Consider the following 13,346-nt stretch of genomic DNA (forward strand, 5'->3'; position numbering starts at 1 on the left):
TAAGACCTTGTTGTGCTATATTATACTGCATCAAAAGCTACACTAGTGGTCCAGCGAGGTGATACACACAATTCAATCCCAGCACTCGAGAGGCAGAGGCAGGTGAATCTCTGGAGACCAAGGCTTCCCTAGTCTACATAGCAAGTCCAGTGCTAGCCAGGGATGCGTAAAGAAACACTGTCTCAAAAATAATAAAATAAAAGGCACTACGCAGACTGCAGAGATATCTACCTTGAGGATGTAGTTCAGTGGTACAACATTTGCTTAGCACTCCCAAATGTATTCAGTGGAGGGGTGGAGGGGGATCTGCGGACCTGGGTTCAGTTCCCACCTCTCACAACAGCCTGTAACTCCAGTCCTAGAGGGAATCCAATGCCCTCTTCTAGCCTCCACGGACACTCCACATTTGTGGCCCACAGACACACATACTCACAAAATAAAAATAAACATTTGAAAAAAGAAAAGAAAAGTTAGCTATTCTGGGGTTTTGAGATAGCATCTAATGGCAGAATAGTTTGCCTGGAAAAGCTCAAGCCCCTGGATTGAGTTCTCAAAGCTGCAGTGTAGGGGATATAAGTGTGTGGGTGTATGTGCATGTGTCTGTGTGTCTGTGTGTCTGTGTGCCTCTGTGTGCATGTGTGTCTGTATCTATGTGTGTCTGTGTGTGTGCATGGATGTGCCTGTGTGTGCATATATCTGTGTGTCTCTGTGTATGCATTTGTCTATGTGTGTCTTTGTGTGTTTGTGTGTGTTTCTATACGTGTATATGTGTCTGTGTGTGTATCAGTGTCTATGTGTGTGTATCCATGTGTAGGTATCTGTGTATGTGTGTGTGTCTGTGTATTTGTGTATGTGTGTCTACGTGTGTCTTTATGTATTTGTGTATGTTTCTGTGTGTATATTTGTGTGTGTGTTTCAGTGTGCGTATGTGTGTGTGTATCTGTGCATATATCTGTGATTATGTGTGTGTGTCCATGTGTGTGTGTCTGTGTGTGTATCTGTGCATGTATCTGTGCCTATGTGTGTGTCTGTGTGTGTATGTGTCTGTGTGTGTATCTGTGCATGTATCTGTGCCTATGTGTATGTGTGTGTGTGTCTGTGTGTGTATCTGCATGTACATGTATTAGCTACTGTGATGATAAAAGTGTTTGCAGTAGCCTCTCATTTACCATAGAGCCATCCAGGAAGGTTTTTTTTTTCTATCTCTATCACCCCCTAAAAGTCAAGTCTTAGGGAAGGAGGAGAAGAAGGTCCAGACCATCAGGATGGGGTTAGGCCATCTTTGAACCTTGCCATCATGGGCAGAGGTTTTATAGAGAAGGCCGTGTGCTCTGCTTCGCAAGAGCCTATCTCAGTGAAGTGGCTCTCTGCTCACTCCCTGTCAGTAGCCACAAACCTTCAGGAAGCTGTGCGCACACATTCCTATCTGGCTTTGTCTATGCTCTGTCTTTGAGTGGTAAGAAATTGCAGTGACAGTTCTGAGGATGTTCAGGTCTCAGGTGACCGTGGCAGGGACAGCACAGGAATAATTAAGAGTCCCCAAGGAAACCTGAGCCACTGTTGTGTCAAAAGCTCAGAGCTGACAGATAGCTTCCCATCCACCTCCTGCCTAGCTGGAAGGATCAGAGTTCTACATTATTAAGAGAGCCAATGGGGTCCCTGACATCTCTGATAGCTTGCAGACCAAATAACTTCTCTGTCACTCACCTGGGGAACTACAGACCTCATAAAGAATTTCCTTTTCCAGGTTCTGCAGAGACTCAAAATTTTCTTCATGGTATACTTTGTCCTGGTCATTAGTGATCTCCAAAAGCTGGGCTCTTTGAGCCTCTCCCACCCCAATAGCAAAAATAATTATGTTTCTGTCCCTGAGGGCTTTGGCTGGGGGAGCTACATTATCCTGGGAGACCCCGTCGGTGATCACAATCAAATACTGATGAACTCTGGGTCTCCCTCCTCTTGAACTGTCAAAAAAGGGCAGAGTGAAATTCAAGGCTTTCCCAGTACGGGTACCATCATTCATCTGTTGGACATTCAAGATGGCTCTGCACATGTCCACCTTTGAGGAGTACTGGTTGAGCCTGAATTCTTCCCGGGGAGTGGAGCTGAACTGCAGAAGGCCAATCTGAATTTCATCAGCACCGATATTAGACTGGTTCACCATCCTCTCCATGAAGTCCTTCATCTTTTCAAAGTCCTTAGGAGCGATGGATTCTGAGCCATCAATCAAGAAGATGATGTCAGCTTTCTGGCTCTTACAGTCTGTGGGTAGGGGCGACACAAGAGGACATTTGGTCAGAACCTGGAGCCAGTGGTACAAGTCCCCAACGACAACGAAGGGTAGCATATACACAATGTAAAAATATTTTCAAAGGGAATGAGGAGTAGTCAATAAACTTTCTGCAACTCAGCACAAACTAGTCTCAAAATAAAACACAGCGTGGGATAGAGACATAAAATTTGACCAGCTTGGTTTAGGCCAGGTCACTGTCACTCTGTGCTCAGAAGTCACTCACCAGCCAGTGAATTACGTAAGAGAATAAAGACCATTTAAGCAACTAAAGATCCACTAAACAGATTTTTAAAAATCTTACTCTATCAGTGGTAGAGGCCATGGCGAGGTGCCCGTGCTCCCGTAAGGAACCTCTAGCCTGTGTTCCCATAGCAAATTTCATAAAATTCACTGGGTTGCAAACGGAGGAAAAGGAACAAAAAAAAAAAAGGGAGAAAAAAACCACAAAACTAGAAGGGGGCAGTTAGAAAGGAAAAGTGGAATCAGCAGAAAGAAGAGGGAGCAAGAGAGACTAATGGGGTGAATATGATCAAAATATATACATATATAGAATTTAATGAAACCCAATTATCATGCATAATTCATATACGATCACTTTTTAATTCCTTACTCTCTGAGGAGCAGATGTCCCGAATGACCTCCTGGTGGATGGATTTCAAGGAGTCAAACTCAAATATGAAAAACATCTTGTTGCTTGCTATTTCCTTAAGCTCGGTCGTATTAGCATCCCTTACTCCAATGGCATAAATATTGACTCCGAGGTCCCTCAATCCCTGTGCGGCCTCAGCCACCGGGTCTGAAGACTGACCATCAGTGATGACAATGAGGTATCGGGCAACGTTGATTCTGGCAGTGTTTGCGAAGACCGGGGCCATTTTGCTTAAGGCCTCACCAGTGGTGGTACCACCTCCTCCCTGCTGGATGTCGTCAATGGCTGTGCTCAGTTCTGCCAAACTGGAACACTGAGTGAGTAAAAACTGGCTTATAATTCTGTCTGAGTACTGAACGACTCCAAATCGCACTCTGTCGGGCCCAATGTGGAACATCTTTATCACCTCCTTCATGAAGTCCTTCATCTCAATGAAGTCGTTTGGTCGGATGCTGCCAGATCCATCAATAAGGAAGTAAATATCTGCCTTCTCCACACTTGTGCAACCTGGCCAATGAGAAGAAGCCACAACCCATTAGAAGAGAATGTCAGGAGGAAGGATGTAGCCAAAGCCACTGATCCTGACTACCAACCCACACCCTCAGCACCCGTAATCCCCTAAGCATGGAGCATCATAAGCCGTATCCTGGACAGAACACAGTGCCAGAGGGAGACTAGTCACAGCCACTAGCCAACAGTTGGCAGAGTTGATTAAATGCTCCAACTCTTAGCACTGTTTGTTGGTGTGTTCCTTTAGTCCCAACACTCAGGAGGCAGAGGTACATGAGTTCAAGGCCAGCCTGGTATATATAAGTTTGAGACCAGCCAGAACTATATACTGAGACCCTGTCTCAAAAACAAACACACGTGCATGTATGTATATATGCAAATATATACATACATAGATAGATACATATGTACATACCCCAGCTCCCTCACTCTTGGGTAGGACAACTCTTAAGTGAGTTCCCCATAGCTTCTCTGAGGCTCCAGCAGAACTGGGTCTGAATTTTCCTGCCACTAAACCTTAGGTTATCTCCCAGCCACCAACTAGTCTCTTATCCTCCCAAATCTCTAATCCCCTCCGATGTGGGAACCAGGATCCAGGAGGTGAGGGAGGCAGAGTCATCATCCAGGAAACACTCCAGAGACCAGCGTCAGGGTACATATCTACTGTATTGTACAGCAGCAAGAGTTTTTATACAGTCTTTGGAACAATGGAGAATCAATACTAGCTGCAGAGTAGCCAACTATCCCGCTGTCACTATGGGGAAGTGCCAGGCTGCCAGCACCCAAGGGGACTTCTGTAAAGAAGGGTGAAGCAGCCACTTCCCTGTCCCTGGTCCATTCTGAAGTTTCACTAGTTTGCTAGGATCCACTATTTTGTGCCATGAGGTATGTCAGTGAACATGAGCACTCCTACTATTAGTGCTATGTGGAAGCCTTCAGTACCGTCCTCCAGGCCCCACCCAGGGGCCATAGCACTCACACCCTCCCAGCTCAGAGTCTGCTGAGGTCAGCCATGCAGCTAAGCCTTGTTGTCCTGATGATCCTCACCTCTGAGCCAACTTTCCAAGCCCCGGGTTAAAACCTTTTGAATGTACTAACTTGATGGATGACTGGGCTCTAGCAACCAAAGCCTAAGCATGCCATCAGACAGCATCTGCGACCTATGGCAGAGATCTCCCCGCTTTGCTTTATCCCACCCACCTAAGGTTTCCACCATTGTATCTGAAAAGTGCTGCGATTTATGACTTCCTTTGTTCGTCGGATTATTACCATGTTGGAACATGGAGTTTGGGATAGCTTAAATCTGTGTTCCTGTATGTGGTGGTTAGAGTAGGGCTGGCCCCCAGGGGCTCATATATCTGAATGCTTGGTTGCCAATTGGTGAACTGTTGGAAAGGATTAGGAGGTGTGGTCCTATTGGAGTAGATGTGTTGGTGGAGTGAGCTTTAAGGTTCCAGAAAGCACACACCAGGCCCAATGTGTCTGTCTGACTGTCTATGTCCCTCTCTGTCTCTGTCTCTGTCTCTGTCTCTGTCTCTGTCTCTGTCTCTCTCTCTCTCTCTCTCTCTCTCTTTCCCTCTCTCTCTCTTTCTCTCTCTTTCCCTCTCTCTCTCTCTCTCTCTCTTTCTCTGCCAGTTGCCTGTTGATCAGGGTGGAAAAGCTCTCAGCTATTGCTCCAGCACAATTTATGCCTGTGGGCTGCCATGCTTCCCGCCATGATGATCATGGGCTAAGCCTTTGAAACTGTAAGCCAGGCCCCAACCAAATGCTTTTCTTTATAAGAGTTGCCTTAGTCACAGTGTCTCCTCACAGCAAGAGAACGATGACTAAGACCCCGTGTCGTTCTTACTCATATTTGGCTCCAGAACGGAATATCTCACTGTTGTAGTGAGAGTTGTGGTTTTGGATTGGCATGTGGTTTTACAGGGAGATGTCAGCCCCTATGGGAGGTGACAGGCAGATGACTGTCTAGAGACAGAGAGAAGGACCACTGTGCAGGAAGGAATGCCTGCATGCAGCTCTCACAGCAGCAGACCAACATGATAAGCCAGGCTCTTCCTGAGATTCTGAGGAGCCCCGGGGCCCTGAACACCACCTAGAATCACACAACCTTACCAATCTTGTCAAATTGAGATATCTCTCAGAAAAAGGGTTGGGGAGGACATTCCTTAGAGTCGGGCTTCTCCTGAGCACCTACATGTATTACACACACCAAGTGCTTAAAAGGCTCACATACATGTGCATGCATGTGTGTGCATGTATGTGTGCGTGCATGTGTGCCTCTATGTGTGTGTGATATGTACACACTGATCCATAACTGGTAGATATACTGATCATTATGATTATCCAGGAAGAATTCTGGTTAGAAAATCTTTGAAGTTTCTATTAATACCTAAGCTTCCTCTAGACTTTGGGATGATTTTCCTGACTCCAGGCACCTTCTTAGCTGCTGCGCAGCCTGGGACAGAAGTCAGCTCTCAGGCTCTTCAGACCATTGTAAACTAGCTTTTTTTCTCCTCCCTGCCTGATAGGAGATAAGTGGGGAATGGACCAGGAAATGAAAGCCTTCTTTAAACAAATTTCTCATTACTAGAACAGAGAGGACTGAAAACACAGGTCAATGGGAAAGATGGAGACTCGTTTGTATAATTCATAGTTCTAAACCTTGGGGCAAGAAATCAAGAAAATGTAAAAATCATTTAGTACATTTTAAAAATAGATCAGTGATTTTTTTCCATTGAAGATATAATCACAGGCTTGAATTTTAAGTCAATTATCTGCATCTCAGTGATTTGAATTTAAATCTATTCTTCTAAGTTGAGTCTGAGAAATACCAGTAGGGTAGAAAAAAAATAGAGAAGCAGACACAAAGGCCTTCACAACGCCCAGAGGTATCTGAAGTTTACACACTTGGGTGTGGTAATGCAGGAGTGTAGTCCCGGCACTTGAGAGGGAGAGGCAAGAGGATAGGGATTTTATCAGGTCGCAGTACATTTGAAGCCAGCCTGTTTCACAAGAGAGAGCCTTTCTCAAAAAGTAAGCAATTCACTAGGAACTTAACTTCCTCTCTTGTGTTTAGAATCAGGACAAAATTAAGATTTTCAAAGTTGAGGTTTCTGGGTTTTTGTTTTGTTTTGTTTGTCTTTGTTTTTGTTTGTTTGGTTTGGTTTTTCGAGACAGGGTTTCTCTGTGTAGCCCTGACTGTCCTGGAACTACTCCAGGCTGGCCTCGAACTCAGAAATCTGCCTGCCTCTGCCTCCCAAGTGCTAGGATTAAAGGCATGTGCCACCACTGCCTGGCTGATTTCTGTTTTTTTAATGAGTTGACTCCATTTTTTTTTTTTTATGGTGGTAAAGAGACAGGAAGGAGACCCATACACACACACACACACACACACACACACACACACACACACACACACACGCCAATGCAGACAAGCCCTCCTACCTTCTTGTGTGCTTTGTGGTGTGCTTCGTGGTGTGCTTTGTGGAATATAACTCATCAGAGGAGGCATTCCCCTCAAAATCTCAGGGCAGAGCTTCTTTTTAAGTTTGTTTCCCACAACCCTGAGTTGCAGAAAGGACTCTAGGCGGACGGCATGCTTCCAGGGAGGGTATGTGGCAATCTTCTCCAGGTCCTTACTCTCAGAGGCAGGCTGGATGCCCGCTGCATAGATGGTGACCCCGGCCCTGCGGAGGTGGGAAGCAGGTGTAGACACATTGTCTAAAGAAGGGCTTTCCATGATGGCCACAGCTATGTGCTGTACGCCCCGATCGGGCCGGCTGCCCTTCTCTGGAACGAAAACGTCTCTCCTCAGGAAATCTAAAGCAGCACCTGCCCTCGTCCTTCCCCTTCTTGCTCGGAAAGTTAACCTGTCCAAATGGCGTAAGACTTGGGCAGCATTTTGAAATGTATCCAGGGAAAACTCCAGCCGTGGATTCTCATTGTAAAAGACCAAGCTGACTCTCGTGGTATCGGGGTGGATGTTGAGAGAGTGCACAGTGGTCGTCAGGAATTGGACAACTTGCTGGAAATTGGGTTGCCCGGCACTGCTAAAGTCCTCAACCAGGAACACCAGGTCGGCTGGAACGGGAGCCAGGCATGCTGAAAACGGAAAGACAGAGAGGGTTCCAGCCTGAGAACGGAGGAATCAAGAAAACACTCGTACAGAAAGGTACTGCTGGACAGTCATGTGTCTAAGGTTTCAAGTTACATTATGCTAACTTCTTTTTTTTTTTTTTTTTAAGATTTATTTATTTTATGAGTGCACTGTACCTGTCTTCGGATACACCAGAAGAGGGCGTCAGATCTCATTACAGAGGAAGTGGTTACTGGGAACTGAACTCAGGACCTCTGGAAGAACAGTCAGTGCTCTTAACCACTGAGCCATCTCTCCAACCCCCATTATGCTAACCTCTACTTCGATGCTTTAGAATTTAGAGAAAGTCTCTTTTTTTTTTTTTCTTTTGACATCATAGTCAAAAATTTATCAAGGCGTTCATGCCTATCCCAAAAGTCTCATCAAAGAAAAAAAAAAAAGATATGGACACTCACCATAAAACTACCCAAGATCACCTTCCAGTTTGTCTAACAATCTTAGAAGCTTGGGGTATTGGCTGGCTTTTTCCTTCATTTTCCTACCTTCAAGGAGACTCCAAGTCAAAACCCTCTCTATGGGTCTGAAACATCTGTTACTAAATCACTTTCCCTCCCACCTTCATGTAACTTCAACAGAGACAAAATGAAATTCTGCAAGTTTTGTGAAAATCTTTCCCTGAATATCGGGCTAACCAGACACGATGAGGTGTGCCTATGATCCCAGCCCTTAGAAGGCTGAGACAGAGAATAACAAGATCAAGGCCATCTTGGTCTATCAAATGAGACTTTGTCTCAAAAAAAAGAAAGAAAGAGAGAAAGAAAGAAACAAAGAAAGAAAGGAAGGAAGGAAGGAAGGAAGAAAAAAGAAAGAAAAAAGAAAGGAAGGAAGGAAAGGAAAGAAAGAGAAGAGAAAAGAAGAGAAGGAAGGAAAAGAAAGGAAAAGAGAGGCTGGAGACACGGCTCAGTGCTTAAGAGCACTTTCTGCTCTTGCAGAGGACCTAGGCTCAGTTCCAGACATCTGCATGACAGCTCACAGCCACCTGTAACTCCAGACCCAGGGATCATCTGGCGCTCTCTTCTGACCTCTGGGGACTCCTTTATGTATGTGGTACATACAAACTCACACAGGTACATACACATATAAATAAAAATAAATAAACAAGGGGGGTGGAGGGATAGCTCATCAGTTGAAAGAACTTGCTACTCTTCCAAAGGATCTAAGTTTGATACCCAGAGCCCACAGGTAGCCATCAGCCATCTGTGACCCCAGTCCAACTTCCTCTTCTGGCCTCCACAGGCTCCAGGCACGCTCGTGGCCCACAGACACATATACAGGCAAAACACCCATGCACATAAACTAAAATGAAAGCTTGATGGTCCGTCTAGAAAAGGAATGTGTTAGCTTGGGCTATTCAGAAGTAGTCACTCCCTGCTCTTCATGCCCGCGGAAACAATATACCTTCTTCTTCCACTGATGCTGAGTCACGTGACTTACTCTTACAGTATGTCAGTCGGTGCTGGAGAGATATGAAAAGAGCTATACAGTTGGATCTTTCTCTATGTCTCTGCAACTGCCACAGGGAGAATTTGCTCAGAGTAGCTGGGTAACGGCAGGAGCAGAGCCAACCCCACCCAAGCCTCAGACCTGCTAATAAGCCCAGGTAAGATCAACAGATGGCACCACTGGACTCTACAGCTAACCCAGACCTGTGAGGATAAACCATCTTTTCCAACCACTGACACAGACGGCTTGAGCAGCATATTAGTGGTAACCCCAGGTACCTCAGGATGTCTAATTGAGGCGTTCCCATGTCTGCTTTCTCTTCCCTGTCTACAGGGAAGATTCCTTCCTACTGAGGCATGCAGAATGCTTGCTTCCTCTGTCCTGTCTGCTCTTTCCCAACTCTCTCCTCCTCTTCTTCCCCCTCTTCCTTCTTCTCCTCCTCTCCTCCTCCTCCTCCTCTTCCTCCTCCTCTCCCTCTTCTTTTCCTCCTCCTCTTCTCCTCCTCCTCTCCTTCCTCCTCCTCTCCTCCTCCTCCTCTTTTTCTCCTCCTCCTTCTCCTCTGCCTCCTCCTCCTCTGCTTCTCCTCCTCCTCTGCTTCTCCTCCTCCTCTGCTTCTCCTCCTCCTCTGCTTCTCCTCTTCCTCTTCCTCTTCTCCTCCTCCTCCTTCTCTTCCTCTTCTTCCTCCTCTTCCTCCCCTCCTCCTCCTCTTCCTCCTCCTTTTCTTCCTCTCCTCCTCTCCTCTTCCTCTTCCTCCTCTTCCTCTCCTCCTCTCCTCTTCCTCCTCTTCCTCCTCTTCCTCTCCTCTTCCTCCTCCTTCTCTCCCTCCTCCTCCTCCTCTCCTCCTCCTCTCCCTCCTCCTCCTCATGGCCTCATGGAGTGACACTAGCATCAAACACAGTATGTAACTAATGAAGCTGACTTTAAACTTCATATCCTCCTGCCTCTCTACACCCAGAGTCGCTGAGGTTACAAGCATACATGGTTGGACCAGTTTATGTGTGGTGCTGGGTAGCAAACCCAAGACTTCATGCATGCTAGGCAAGCATCTTATCAATTGAACTACACCCCCAGGTCCCTAGGTTTTCTTCCTGCACCGTGACTTCCTGGTAACTCACATAGCCAAGGAGCAAGGCTTACTTACCTTCTACAGCTTCCTTCGAAACCTTGACCTGCGGAGGCTGTGGACTCCCCTGGATCAACAAATTCATATCCTGCATTAGCTGTCTGATTCCATCTTCTCCCTGCAGGTCAGACACAAGCACTACAGGCCCTATCCCCTCCAGTTCCATCCTGTCAAAGTCCTGCAAGCCCAAGGACACGATGCTCACGCCTCTCTTCCTCAGGGTCTCTGCGGCCTCTAGGACCTCATCCTCGGATTTCCCTGAGGTAATGACTACCACATACTGAGGTACACCCTGTAAGAGCCGGCTTCCTGCTGCCTCCTGGAAGAAAGTCCGATGAAGAAACCGAAGGCCTTGGCCTGTCTTCCTGGAGCCACCTCTGAGCACCAAGTGCTCATGGATGTGTGTGACCATCTCATTCCGGGTCTTGTGGGTACTGAACAAAAACTCAGTGTGACCTTGATCACTATACTGAGCCAGCCCAATCCGGTATTTGTCCTTGCCAACCTCCAGAATGCCAATAATTTTAGAGATGAAATTCTGCATCCACTGGAAACTGGCCTGTGATGTTCCCTGAGAGGTGTCAATAAGAAAGACCACGTCCGCGTAGGTCTTAGCAGACTCTAGAGGTAAAGAAAGGAGGTGGGAGGAGAAGACAGAAAAACATGAATCAAATTAAGCTCTTGTGAAGAAATGGAGCACAAGCATGGTTTAGTGTGGGCGATGAGAGAGATGGGCAGGGTATTTACACAATAGTGTACACCCAGGACTTGCCCTTACTCCGCATAGAACTCTGTCATAGGCGCTCTCTCTCTCTCTCTCTCTCTCTCTCTCTCTCTCTCTCTCTCTCTCTCTCTTTCTCTCTCTCTCTCTCTGTCTCTGTCTTTCTCTCTCCCTCCCTCCCTCTCTCTCTCTCTCTCTCTCTCTCTCTCTCTGTCTTTCTCTCTCCCTCCCTCCCTCCCTCTCCCTCTACCACTTTTCCCTTTCTTCTATACCTCTCTCATCTCTTCCTCCTCCTCTTCTGGCCTGCTTCTTTATTATCTGTTCGTTTGTTTGTTTGTTTGTTTGTTTTTATCTTCCTCCAATGGAGAAGGCAAGAAACAACCCCCTACTGTATGGCTTCTGTGAGCCACAGCTCTGTATACACTTTGTCTCATCTGATCCATATAGGTTGTTCTTCTACAAGCTTATTGTCTCCGTCATGCAGGTGAAGACACTGAAGAGAAGTGAGGCTATTTCAGTTCTCATAGAACTACCAAAATGACCCACTTTGTGGTGTGGCTGAGGGGGAGGATTCTATTGGATATAAGAGAGAAAAAGATATCTAGAAACATCTGGAAGAATCCAGAGCAGAGGGAGAAAGAAGTAGACTGGACATGTCCAGCAGACCTGACATGGCCGGGGCTATGGGGGCTATGGAAGCAGAGAGTGGGAGAGAATAGTGGAGCAAGTGAGACTGTGGAGCTAGAAGATAGAGAACAGTGAGAACATAGAGAGACTAGCCAGAGCACAGAGTTGTAAGAACAGCTGATTATAAGAAGGATGAGTAACTTGGGGGGGGGGGGTTAGAAATCCATGAGCCAGAGAGAGTTTAGGGGGAGGGGTGGGAAAGGCTAGAATGCATGGACTTTGAAATGTGTAACAGGTGCTTGTGATATGGAGGGAGTCTGGAGGCCTGCATAAGCTTTGATACACTAATAGGCCCCACAAGTAGCCAGCCATCTGTCCCTTCTGCCAGAGGTAAGGAAATGACTCATTTTGGCAGATGGGAACCAATTCCTGGAGAATGCTGGCTTTTATCTAACTGCTAGTAATCTGCCTATAGTCCGGGTTGAGCTCATTCTGGATCTATGGAATAGCTTTTGGAGTTTGGGGAACTGGAGTTTCCTTTGGATCTGACAGTAACTGATAGGTGGTTGATGCAAGATTTCAGAAGTATGACTTCTGCGCCCCAAAGCCCATGCTGTTTCCTCCAAACAACACAACAGCATGTCTTCTCCCTTCATTTCTACCTACGAGCTCTCTCCTCATCCTTCATGGCCAGCTGGGACTTCCTCTCCTTAGGAGACACCCCCAGATGCTCCCATGATTATAGACCATCCTTCCCCTCTGGAGCACATGGCTACATTGCAGTCCAATGGTAGATTCCATGCTTACTTTTCATCTGTCTCCCCACCGAGGAACACAGAACCTGAAGGAGGCTTCCTGAGAGCTCCTGCAAGATGCTGAAGTCTTTTGTGGTGAAGAGAAACTCCTCAAACGGCTCACTGGCTATTTTCTGCAACTCTTGGACATCTTGAATATTGATCCCTACCACATACACAAAGACTCCGTCTCTTTTCAGCTGGTCAGCCGCATCCTGGACCTCATCATTGGACTCCCCATCTGTCACCAGGATAACTATCTGAGGAACCCCATCCTTGGCACGGCTGCCACTCATCTCAGTCAAGTAGTTGGCCCTGATGAACTCTAAGGCGTTTCCAGTATTTGTGCCCCCCATGCTGTAGGGCAGATTCCGGATCCGTTCCAGGACTGCGCTCTTCAGAGAGGACTGCTTCAGTTGAAAGGCCGGGTAGATGTTGTCACTGTACTGGACCAGCCCCACTTGCACCTGATCACTTCTGACATCAAGCCCCGAGACAACAGAGTGAAGGAAATTCTTTACTTTCTGGAAGTTCTGGAGTCCAATGCTAGTTGAGCTGTCCACTAAGAAAACAATATCGGCCAGGGATGCTTCTGTACACACTGTAAGAAAGGAGGTAAATAGAAGGGAGTCTCAGTGGGTTTGTTCTAAATACCTAGAGTTGGTAAAGCACAATGCTGGACAGAAAGAAGGGAGAGCGGAGGTGTGCTGGTGTGTGTCTCTCCCCTCCCCCCAGCCCCCAATCTTCCAAGGCTTCAAGCCTGCCCGACTGCTGCTGCTGCCTCCAGCCTTAAAACCCACTGGACAATCCCCAGACTCACGTCGAGAAGATAAATCTTTGGCGCTTTTAATAGCACACTGAAAGAGGGATGGTCTTATCTCCAGTTGAGACAAGCCATCTGTCTCCACTCTTGTGATGAAAAGCTCCTCTCCAGGCATGTGCTGGCTCTGACAGGTCAAAGAGCTAGAACATGGCCCATTCGTTAGTAAGTCTCACTGCCAGTCTAACACTTAGTGACCCTGTGAGC

At 46.8% G+C, this 13,346-nt stretch overlaps 1 protein-coding gene across 1 annotated transcript in view; it reads right to left on the bottom strand.

The window, feature by feature from the left end:
- Positions 1–13,346, bottom strand: part of LOC116073354 (collagen alpha-4(VI) chain) — a 122,577-nt gene that overhangs the window by 89,855 nt on the left and 19,376 nt on the right. Inside the window, exons 5-9 of the mRNA XM_031345192.1 lie at positions 12,333–12,920; positions 10,196–10,798; positions 6,900–7,556; positions 2,904–3,449; positions 1,708–2,262 (exon numbers count right to left, since the gene is read on the bottom strand). Of these exons, the coding sequence (XP_031201052.1) occupies positions 1,708–2,262; positions 2,904–3,449; positions 6,900–7,556; positions 10,196–10,798; positions 12,333–12,920 (2,949 nt within the window). The remainder of the gene's footprint in view (positions 1–1,707; positions 2,263–2,903; positions 3,450–6,899; positions 7,557–10,195; positions 10,799–12,332; positions 12,921–13,346) is intronic.

The sequence above is a fragment of the Mastomys coucha genome, unplaced genomic scaffold (assembly GCF_008632895.1).
Source record: "Mastomys coucha isolate ucsf_1 unplaced genomic scaffold, UCSF_Mcou_1 pScaffold23, whole genome shotgun sequence".
In the NCBI taxonomy this organism is placed as follows: domain Eukaryota; kingdom Metazoa; phylum Chordata; class Mammalia; order Rodentia; family Muridae; genus Mastomys; species Mastomys coucha.